This window comes from Panulirus ornatus, chromosome 11 (assembly GCF_036320965.1).
Source record: "Panulirus ornatus isolate Po-2019 chromosome 11, ASM3632096v1, whole genome shotgun sequence".
NCBI lineage: Eukaryota > Metazoa > Arthropoda > Malacostraca > Decapoda > Palinuridae > Panulirus > Panulirus ornatus.
The window spans coordinates 40,565,395-40,577,915 of NC_092234.1; the positions used below are offsets into that span (position 1 = coordinate 40,565,395).

The 12,521-nt window shown below is 37.0% G+C and overlaps 1 protein-coding gene across 1 annotated transcript in view; it reads right to left on the reverse strand.

The window, feature by feature from the left end:
• Positions 1–276: 276 nt before the first annotated feature.
• Dscam1 (Down syndrome cell adhesion molecule 1) overlaps positions 277–12,521 on the reverse strand; it is a 1,447,516-nt gene continuing 1,435,271 nt past the window's right edge. Inside the window, exon 43 of the mRNA XM_071666240.1 lies at positions 277–5,340. Coding sequence (XP_071522341.1) covers positions 5,274–5,340 — 67 coding nt within the window. The 3' untranslated portion in view covers positions 277–5,273. The remainder of the gene's footprint in view (positions 5,341–12,521) is intronic.

Consider the following 12,521-nt stretch of genomic DNA (forward strand, 5'->3'; position numbering starts at 1 on the left):
GTTTCTGAATTCAAAATTTCAAGACTGATATTCTTATCATGAATGAAATAATGGTAGGAAACTTGTATCTATCTATTTTGTCTATCTATATCTTTGATGCTTGTTCCCACTGAAACTCCCTCAAGAGGATGGCCATGACAATAGATTCCCTTGTATCTTAGTTTTAATAATATATTCTGAGACAAAACAACGTTTCAAAGTTGTCAGCAATGGACTGTCAGCAACAGTTATATACAATTACTAACTTTTCACGTACCTGGGGACTGTTAAACAAAGTAATTCTCATAGTTTATTTCATGATACATAATTGTTTACACTATATTTGGTAGAAAATGTGAAGTGACGAGTGATATTGAGCCTTGATTAGTAATCCAAGAAGGTGCAACCTCTCTTGTCACATCACAAATTACAAGTGCAATGAGAGGTTCTGGTTGACTGATATTTTGTCCCTGAATTGGGTATTTTACTAATTGTTTGGAGGTAATAAAAAGCCATCACTTCCAAGTACCTACTCAGCAAAAAGTGGAAAATAACCAGAACTGTCTTATAACACTTGTAATCTGCCCTCAGGAAGAGTGTCTTATCTTAATTTTCTTTTTTTTTTTACATGTTCCACATTCACTATTCAATAACATCATCAAACCTAGCCTTGAAAATTATCATAACTAACACACTTCACTCATAATTGATTCATTCTGAATGGTACTGAGGTTTTTGTTTCACCTTGATTTAAAGGTATTTCTTTTTACTGATGATTGTTGATACACCCTTCATGAAATTTTCAATGGCCTGAATGAAACATAAAGAGTCCTATTCACCTATATCTTCATAGCTATTATCAAAAACATATTCCTGCCACTGAATCAAAATTCTAATCTAATACTTCTCTCTCCTCCTAAGCAGGACAGTACAATAACTCTATAGTAAGTTCAATACTTTGGCAACATTAATTCCACATGGACATTCACTCTTCAGTTCATAATTGGATGTAATCCCAGTATTCTAGACTTTCGTTGAAAATAATACCCTGACAGTATCCTATATTCATGTATCTCTTACATCAAACAGATTTCACTTGGAAAGTATAATCACATATACAGAGCGCTACAATACAAATTCTGTATATCATAATTGATACACATACTATTTCTGATTCTCGCACCTGTTTTCTTCCTTTAGGCAGATTTGGATATTTAAAGCCCATGTTAACACAGGCAGACACAATTTCACAAAACTATACGAGAAACAGAACCTAGAAATTTCAATTGCACAAGATCAGAGAGCTGGATGCATGTTTGTCTATAGTCACAACAGCTGCAGTCTTTTATGATGGACTGATATTTATAAATATATCACTATTTATAAACATACAGGTGACTATTCTTTGTATTGAAAGAATGTGCAGCATGATATTTCTTTGACTTTAAGGAAATTAGGCAAAAAAGCACACAGGCTCTCAAACCCTGACCACTTGCAACTTCTCACATAATCAAGCAACACAGCTGTCAGAGTACATGGAGAATGTTTAAATGTTATACTGGATTCTTGCTGGTAAACATGACTTAATCACAGGTTGTGTGTCTCATGTGTTGCCATGTGAAAGTCAGTGTTCCTATATAAAACATAGGATGAATGAACCTTACCAAGCAATATCATGGGACCACAACTTCCAGTTGTAATTTTATACTTGTTGTATTCATATAGTGCACTCCTTAATCAGCTAACAGTCACACACTATATTACGCAACCAATCAGAGCAGTGTGTTGAATGAAACAAGTATTACGTTTACCATTTAAAACTTGGTTATATAATGTCAATGTGGTATGATTCATGCAGTGGTAATACTTTGATGTTCTTCTAACAGCTACAGTATAATTAAACATCTAGCGATCTCTGTTTAAGTATCAATAACCTTTAATGTGTGGTTACATTGACATTACGGAAGGAAACCATGGCTGTGTAATAATAATACACAGGGAAAGACAAAACTACTGGGCAGGGGGACACTGTTGCCACTGTTTGTCTATAATATTTCATAAATCTAATATGGGCTCAGTTAATTGGTTACTGACCTTTGATATGAATTATCTGCTGTATTAATCTTTATATATATATATATATATATATATATATATATATATATATATATATATATATATATATATATATATATATATATATATATATATTTATATTATTATTATTATTATTTTGCTTTCTCGCTGTCTCTTTTTTGTATTCTAAGAAATGTTTCCTTTTTAGTTTAATAAAAACATCTAATATCCTTTATACGACTGTAATTCTAGCCACTGAAGATTTCCTTTCGACTGTAGGGTTCCTTTCATCATTTCTGAATCTGGACAAATTTATCCCCCTAAAAAACTGCCAGATTTAGAAATGATGATAGATGATTTTCAACTTGCAGCATTATTTCTTACACAAATTCATTACTTCTTCATTGATATGGCTACATAGTGGTCTGAGGGGCTAATCGTTTTAAAAATGCATACCCTCATATCTTTATTTCATATTTTCATGAAATTTAAAATCTTTTATTGATTTCTCAACAGAACTCATTGTGAGTATACCACAAAATAGAGTAACAAAAAACTAAGTTCCATTATATCTTGTTTTCAGCTAATATACAGTGATATAGCCGTTCAATTGATCTGGTTATTGGTATTTCTTACTGTCCCCCTCCCATTAGCACCCACCTTCCCTGGTTGAGATAATGACAAGCGCTGTCCACTATGAAGCTTAATCACACGTATCCTATATGTTTAGAAATGTTACAAACAAATCAATAACAGATAGACAATGCTTAACATACATACAAAAATTGTCAATGGAATTAAATTTCAAAGAAATGTGCTTTGAATGTCTTGCATTTATGCCTATAATGCCTAATACTGAGTTTTCAACATTCATTAATCCTACCTAAAAGCAGTAGAAAAAGCATTCATTTACCTACTCAAGTTTGAGCATTATATACTTTTTTGGAGATTTGTTGTTCTGGTCATATTGGGGGTAAAATTATATATATGCATAGATAGAAAGGATTACTTCTCTATAGTTCTGGTGATAATACATACTCCATTACCATAAACTGCAAATCAATAATTAATTAATTGATTATTTAAAGGCAGGCAAAGATTACACCGGCAACATTTATCAGAGACTACATGTATTACACTTGAGCTTATGGAAGATGTCGGTATGTTTTGGGTGAATGAGATCAACAGTTACAAACTGATTTGATGTAGATTTATGGTATCCTACTACATTGTTTTTGTAATGAGGCTGTGAACTTCATGAGGCTATGACCTTCATGAATTCATAACCATAAAACAAACTGTTCCAATACAATGTAGGATTTAACCAATACATAGATCTGTTTGAAACTGATGAGTTTCTCATGCATCCAAAACATTCTTTATAGGACTTGAGGGTTACAGCTATTGTCAGACACTTGCATGAGAAATATGCCAATATGTATTATAGAATTAAAACTGTTCTGCACTGGCTTACTGTATATTATAATATAATATTCACTTTCACGCATTTCTAACACTATAAAGAAGCAATGCACCATACTTACACATCAACATTTTGTCTTACTCATAAGAAATGTTTACAGTGGAAATAGATTTAAGTAGAAACTTATGAATTGGCAATGAGAATTGGCCAACTGTTCCTAAGACTGATGATTTCAATATACAAACAAAGTATTACCTAAGAAGATGCCTTACAATAAGTTTCATATATGGATATTGTGATGTTTCCAGCAATTTTGTCCTCATTCTTCGATTTTAATGAATATTTTTCTTTCACTGCAAATACAAAATCCACCATATTATAGTCCTGAGTATGACCCAAAATTGCTGGTCAGGTCACATACTGTCTTGCAAGCTGTGGAAATGAAGCAACACCTAGGAACGCAGCGGCAAATGAGCAGACAGGGAGATGGCATTTGGTTTGTGCAATAACAGGGATGCATCTGGGTGTTCTTGACATCATAAGTATCTTGAAAGTCTTTATCGTCTGTAGATAATTAGTGGTGAACAGCTACAGAATCCTAGTTCACTTAACCCTGTGGCCAAGTTCTACTTAACCACAACTATCTGGAAGCTGACTCAACCTACTGTAATGTCAAAATATATATATTGTACATTCATTCGCCCCCTCCCAGATGATATCCCTCTTTCCTGCCATGCTCTCTGTCTCACTCCTCAACTGGACTACTGCTGGTATATCATAAAAAATAGTAAAACTGAGCATACTGGTTACATCTGCGTCACAGAGGTTCAGGCAAACATACACAGTTTTATCCCCCGCTCTTGACTAGACTTGGGTCATATCACAAAGTACATAGAACACCAAACAAGTCGAGAGTCACTTCCAAGTAGCACCGTCACGGATGATTCACACAGCAATACTTAGGTCATTTCATAATAACGCACAGCACATATGGTTCAATAGCCACTGAAGACATTCCATTAACTGCTATGGGTAGGGATTTACTGCATAATAAGTGCATTATTGACTGTGTGGCCCTCAAAATACCGGTGCAAAACACTAAAATTGAAGCACTTGCTTTCATAATCAGATTTCTGACTGACCACAGGGCAGAGAAAAAATACTGCTACTGTTATGTGACACACAACACTGCAAGAAACACTCAAAGCATAAACGTCAATCAGCGTGGGCTTGCGGTGGTAACGAGGGATTACAACAATGGAGTCCACAGCAGGTTAATCTCATGAGCCAGGGGGCTGTGATGCAGTAACAATAGAGAAGACTTAGGTCACCCTTATGAACACACAGTACTAGTCAAGATTTGTCCTCCTTTCATTACTTGGGCTTTCAGTATTTACACATCATGTTGGCTCTTGCAGTTTTCAACAACAGGATTACATTTTTGGGGCATATGAAAAAGTTGTAACATAGAGAGCATCAACACTGTGAGGGGTATATAAAACATAATTGCAGTCCTCTTGTCAAAAACTTTGTATGCACCATCATTTGTCTAAACTTTCATGATTACTGAAAATGCATGACTTGAGCTCTTATTTCTACAGAGCTACATCCAGGGGTGTCCTTATTCTTCTTATATTTTTCAATGCTTTTCTTGTTTAGTATAGCTTGTACAGCATTCATTATCTGTGTTCAATGGGTGTTTATTACCAACAATCAGTGATAGTGACATGGGGGCAGTAACCAGGTTGCCTCATATGGCACAGGGTTGAGGTCCTGCAATGGGGTATGTAGGACCTCACACATTCATCTCATTACTCACCATCCTTAGGCCTCCATTTTGAATGTGGGCTGCTGCTTCATTTCTGAAATGTTTAAGATAAAGAATTATGCTTCATTGTGAAGATATCTGTATTTCTTCAGAAATTCAAATAGTTCACTTTGTAATACTCTCCTATGCATTTCTTAGATTTATAAATAATGAGTGAACTACATATACAAGGAAAAATTTATTGAAAACATTTTGACAAGAAAAATCTTATTGAAAAACATTTTCACAAAGTACCTGTAAAAAATTGTCAAAAAGCCAAAAGTAGCAATAGTAACAAAATAATTGTGTATTCACAAGCAAAATTCTAGTTTCTATCCTATATATACCTCTGTTTGTCATATTTACCACATATGTGCTATAAAGTATACGATATTTGTTTTTTGTACATTTTGATTATAAGTGGCAAAGTAGCTTAGAAAAAGTTTGCTTGAGAAATTTTACATAATGATGTTGTTTACAACAACAGCCACAACCATAAAACTGTAACATCCCAAAGCATCAAAACCATGCACTGCTTGATATTAGGGACTGTTACCAATTAGATAAATAAATACTGAAATGATGGCTTTTTTATGTACTATTCATAACCAATATGTTCAGATGTATTTGCTGCACAGTATTAATTGTAAATGAATCTGAAGCTTTTGATAAGTTATTTGAATAAATTTTACCAGTAATAAAAGCATGATAAAAGGTACAGGTGCTGAAAAACTTACATAACTTAGTAAAGTGCAGTTTCATGATACATGGTATTGAAAAAATTGGAATAAATTATTATAAGGTAAAGTACAGTCTACATATATTTTGGGAACCTTATAGCAATTTGTGCTGTCATTTTTTTCCAGTTTTGTATTATGCAGTTTGCCTCTTCCTCTTGTAAGAGATGGGAGTATAATAAAAAACAGACTGAAGATAATATTTTAGAAAGATATGACTACTAGTGTAACAAGGTCAGAGAAGAATAAGCAAAATACATTTAGGAGGAAAGAATATATTATAAGGAAGGAGGCAAGAGCATTTAATGCTCCAAAAGAATAACAAATGTGAGGAGCATAGATAGCGCAATGAGTGAGATGGTTAAGAATGGAAGTAAAACTGGTGGTGAATGGATTTGAAAAGTGTGTATGTAAGAACGGAAAAAAGGTCACATGCCTAAAGACTGGATAAAGGTAGCAATTGCTTCACTGCATAGATGTAAAGTGGGCAAAAGTAAGTAAAAATTACAGAGGAATAGATCTTCATGGCAGAGTGTATGTTAAGATCATTGCTGCTCATGTTAAAAGAAATAGTGAACCTTTTTCCATTTTTATTATAAAAAAAAAAGGTGAAAACAGATTTTTTAGGAAAGGCACAGGATGAATTTAGAGGAAAGTTCTGATTTCATTCAGTATGCTTTTTTCTCCTCTTTCTAATCTCTTATATCAAACTTCCTCTTTGGTAAGTTTGTGTCCAAACTTGCTGATAGATCAACTTCTCTTTCCCTATCAACAGCTGTGTTTTTCAGTATTTTTTTGGCTCCTATAATTTTCTCCTTTTTAACAGCAATTTCCTAATTCTCTTCAAATGACCATATGAGCTCATATGTAACCAAAACATTGTATTCCTCCATTCCTTTTGAATATGCTCCACCTTTCTTCCCTTGATCTACACCTCATCATGTTATAATCACAGTCTTCTCTCTGATAACGTATGACTTCCATAAGGCAAGATCCACTGTTGATATTCTTTCCCATTTTAGTAATGTATGGTTATCATTCCTGCAAGACTTTGGGAAGTCATATGTAGCTGCCCTTGACATATCTAATGTTTTTGACAGGGTGTAGCATTGGGATCTCATCTCTAAGTTTCCCTCTTTTGGCTTCCTTCCCTCACTTTGTTCCTTGATATCAAGCTTCCTCTCTAGCCAATCAGTCTCTAAGGTTGTTGATGGGTCAGCCCCCCTTCTCCATCAATAGCAGTGTCCCTCAAGGGTCTGTCCAGTCCCCTACAATTTTTCTCCTTTTTTTTCAACAATTTCCTCTCCACAAATAATCCAGTGCACTCATACACTGACAACTCAACACGGCAGTCATCCACATCCTTCGATTCTGCTCCCTTTTCTTTAACTCGATCTGCATCTCGTTGACAGCTTCCTCAATAAACTCAGACTTGGACAAGATATTTCAGTGGGTTACACAAAATCTTGTTAAGTTTAATGCCTCCATGACCCAATTCCTAACCATCTCTCAGTCAAAAACTCCTCACAGCTCTCATCTCTCCTTTGACAGTTCTGTAATTCCACCTCTTAACTCAGTAAACATACTTGGTATTACTGTCACATCCACTCTTTCTTGGAAACCCCACATTATGGGAATAGCTAAATCTGCTTCTAAGAAACTGGGTGTCCTGTTTAGATGTCAAAACTTCTCTTCTAAACAGCTTCTCTGTTATACAAGGGATTGATTTGTCCTTGCATGGAGTACCGCTCTCACATTTTGAGTGGTTCTAGCTCTGTATCCTTACTTGACAGAATTGAGTTGAAAGCAGTCCAACTAAAAAAACTATCCCAGGCTCCAAACTTGACCCCCTTGCCTTATGTTGCAATGTTGGTCCATTTTCCCTCCTCTATAGGTATTACTATGATTTTTGCTTTACAGAGCTGGCTGCTTGTGTGCCCCTACCATTAGCTAGACCATGCAATACTTCTTTCCCTAAATGTTGAAGCTTTGGAACTCTCTACCTTCTCATTTTTTCCCAATAACTATAACCTGGCACACTTCAAAAGACAGGTCTTTCACTTTCTCAGAAATTTGTAAATGCCTTCCCTTGTCTTTTCTTTTTTCCATTTCATAATTCTCTCCCCATTTCAATCAAGGCCCGGCCTTGATTTGGACTTTTGTCCGTGACTGAATCCTTCAACATAGAAAAAAATTACCCGTAAATAATCAGACTTGGACAAAATTTTTCAGTGGATTAGACTTATATCTCTGAAATCCAATTTCTTTGCATTTCTCTCTCAAAAATCCCTTACAACTTTCCCATCTCCTATAACAGCTCTGGAATTTACCACTAAACAAAGTAAATGTAGTAGTTACACTGTAACATCTGAAATTGATATATATCTTGGGAACCTCATAGTACAAATCTTGAAAAGTCTTATTCTAAAAAAAACAAAAAGATTCTTCTGAACAGTCACTCTTATTATACAGATGACTGAATTATCCTTAAATGGAGTACAGCTTTCATAGCTAGGAAGATTGTTGCCCTTTGTCTTTACTTGAAAATGTACAGTTGAAAGTTTTCTGATTTATGCTGCATTGTTAATTCCCTCCATAATTGTCTATATGCTAAAGGGAAAGAATGGTTTGGAAAAGTCTTGGGAGTAAAGTTAGGGGTTGGTGAGAAGACAAGAGCTAAGGAAGGAGTAGCACTACTTCTGAAGCAGGAGTGGGTGACAGTGTAGGAAAGTAAATTCTAGATTGATGTAGGTAAAACTGAAAGTGGATGGAGAGAGATGGGTGATTATTGGTGCTTACGCCCTGGTCATAAGAAGAAAGATCATGAGAGGCAAGTATTTTGGAAGCAACTGTGGTAAGTGTGTCAGTAGCTTTGGTGCACGAGAACAGGTACTAGTGATTGGTAATTCAAATGCAAAGGTGAGTAATATGGCAGTTGAGGGTATAATTAGTATACTTGGGGTATTCAGTGTTGTGAATAGAAAGGGTGAAGAGCTTGTGGATTTGTGTGCTGAAAAAACTGGTGATTGGGAATACCTGCATTAAAAAGAGAAAGATATATATAAGCATACATATGTGAGTAGGAGAGATGGTCATAGGTGATTATTGGGTTACATGTTACTTGCTGTGTGTAAAAGAGAGACTTTTGAATGTTAATGTGCTGAGAGGGGCAGCTGGAGGGATGTCTGATCACTATCTTATGGAGGCAAAGGTGAATATTTGTAGAGGTTTTCAAAAAAGAAGAGAGAATGTTGGAGAGAAGAGAGTGATGAGAGTAACTGAACTTGGAAAGGAGACTTGTGTGAGGAAGTACCAGGAGAGATTGAGTGTAGAATGGCAAAAGGTGAGAGCAAATGACATGAGAGGAGTGGATGAGGAATGGGATGTATTTAAGGAAGCAGTGATGGTATGTGCAAAAGATGCATCTGGCATGAGAAAGGACAGTGAGTGGTGGAATGAGGAACTAAAGTTGTTAGTGAAAGAGAAAAGAGAGGTGTTTAGATGATACTTACAAGGAAGGATGTAAATGACTGGGAGACTTAAAAAAGAATGCAGCAAGAGGTCAAGAGGAAGGTGCAAAGGTTGAAAACAAGGGCAAAAATGGGTATGTTTGAAGGAACAGGAGTTCCAACAATATCATATGGAAGCCAGGCATGGGCTATAGATAGGGTTGTAGGAGGAGAGTGGATGTGTTGGAAATGAAATGTTTAAGGATGATGTGTGGTGTAAGGTGGTTTGATTGAGTTAAGTGATGAAAGGGTGAGAGAGATGTGTGGTAATAAAAAGAGTGTGGTGGAGGGAGTAGAAGAGGGCATATTGAAAGGGTTTGGACATATGGAAAGAATGAGTGAGGAAAAGTTGACAAAGAGAATATATGTGTCAGAGGTAGAGGAACAAGGAGAAGCGGGAGACCAAATTGGAGGTGGAACGATGGAGTGAAAAAAATTTTGAGTGATTAGGGCCTGAACATACAGGAGGGTGGGAGGCGTGCAAGGAATAGAGTGAATTGGAATGATGTGCTACGAGTAGCACATACAGACACATGACCAAGTAGCCTAGGATTGTCCACCTTTAACTGTCATGCTGAAATACATGGCTTCTTGTCTACTTGACGTTAGACAATTTTCAGAGTGCAATACAGAGTGATACTAGATCATCCAAGTCGTTTTCTTCTGAGTAGGAATGTCAATACCACCACCGTCAGCAAAGCGCTTCATCCATCATTGTACACTTTGTAGTGCCAGCCCTGTAGTTTCAGTTTTTTCTCAATTACACTTCCCTCCCTTGTACAAGGCTATAGGAGTGACAGTATCCTCTTTAGACAAGTCCTTAGGACCAAGCATTACAATACAAACCCACAACAAAGCACACATGGGTAGGGTAAAAAAGTGGATGTCGGGGACAACAGAAAGAACCATCTACCCACCACAATAACTCCCGGCAGACTGACCACCACCTCTTGCTTCACTCAAAGCCCCCCTCCCCACCAGCGGCCATGAGCTGCCCCGTTATCTTTCAACATTTCACGGTTAGGTTTTGGGGGCATGATACAAACGGACAAAAAAATACTGGGATGTGGATTTGAATAGAGAAAAATTGGAGGAAGTGAAGTGTTTTAGATGTCTAGGAGTGGACTTAGCAGTGAATGGAACCTTGGAAGTGGAAGTGAGTCAAACGGTAGGAGAGGGGGCGAAGGTTCTGGGAGCAATGAAGAATGTGTGGAAAGAATGTTATCTTAGACATCAAGTGTAATAAATAAATGATAAATAATGACGTAAGGAGAGTGGAGGAGGAATGATATGTATTTAGGGAAGCAGTGATGGCTTGCGCAAAAGATGCCTATGGCATGAAAACGGAGGGAGGTGGGCGGATAAGAAAGGGTCGTGAGTGGTGGGATGAAGATGTAAGATTGTTAGTGAAAGAGAAGAGAGGGGCATTTGGATGATTTTTGCAAGGAAATAGTACAAATGACTGGGAGATGTATAAAAGAAAGAGGCAGGAGGTCAAGAGAAAGGTGCAAGAGGTGAAAAAGAGGGCAAACGAGAAGTGGGATGAGAGAGTATCGTTACATTTTAGGGAGATTAAGATGTTTTGGAAGGAGGTAAATAGAGTGTGTAAGACAAGAGAACAAATGGGAACATCGGTGAAGGGGGCTAATGGGGAGGTAATAACAAGTAGTGGTGAAGTGAGAAGGAGATGGAGTGAGTATTTTGAAGGTTTGTTGAATGTGTTTGATGACAGAGTGGCAGATGTAGGGTGTTTTGGTCGAAGTGGTGTGCGAAGTAAGAGGGTCAGGGAGAATGGTTTGGTAAACAGAGAAGAGGTACTGAAAGCTTTGGAGAAGATGAAAGCCAGCAAGACAGCAAGTTTGGATGATATTGCAGTGGAATTTATTTAAAAAGGGGGTGACTTTGTTGTTGACTGGTTGGTAAGGATATTCAGTGTATGTATGGTTCATGGTGAAGTGCCTGAGAATTGGCGGAATGCATGCATAGTGCCACTGTACAAAGGTAAAGGGGATAAAGGTGAGTGTTCAAATTACAGAGGTATAAGTTTGTTGAGTATTCTTGGGAAATTATATGGGAGGGTATTGATTGAGAGGGTGAAGACATGTACAGAGCATCAGATTGGGAAAGAGCAGTGTGGTTTCAGAAGTGGTAAAGGATGTGTGGATCAGGTTTTTGCTTTGAAGAATGTATGTGAGAAATACTTAGAAAAACAATTGGATTTATATATGGCATTTATGGATCTGGAGAAGGCATATGATAGAGTTGATAGAGATGCTCTATGGAAGGTATTAAGAGCATATGGTGTGGGAGGTAAGTTGCTGGAAGCAGTGAAAAGTTTTTATCTAGGATGTAAGGCATGTGTATGAGTAAGAAGAGAGGAAAGTGATTGGTTACCATTGAATGTTAGCTTGCGGCAGGGGTGCGTGATGTCTCCATGGTTGTTTAATTTGTTTTTGGATGGGGTTGTTAGGGAGGTGAATGCTAGAGTTTTGAGAGAGGGGCAAATATGCAGTCTGTTGTAATGAGAGGGCTTGGGAAGTGAGTCATTTGTTGTTCGCTGATGATACAGCACTGGTGGCTGATGTGTGTGAGAAACTGCAGAAGCTGATGACTGAGTTTGATAAAGTGTGTGAAAGAACAAAGCTGAGAGTAAATGTGAATAAGAGCAAGGTTAGGTTCAGTAGGGTTGAGGGACAAGTTGATTGGAAGGTAAGTTTGAATGGAGAAAAACTGGAGGAAGTGAAACGTTTTAAATATCTGGGAGTGGATTTGGCAGCGGATGGAACCATGGAAGAAGAAGTGAGTCACAGGGCGGGGTGTGTGTGTGTGTGTGTGTGTGTGTGTGTGTGTGAAGGTTCTGGAAGCGGTGAAAAATGTTTGGAAGGTGAAAACATTATCTTGGAGAGCAAAATGGGTATGTTTGAAGGAATAGTGGTTACAACAACGTTACATGTTTGCGAGGTGTAGACTATAGATAGAGTTGTGCGGAG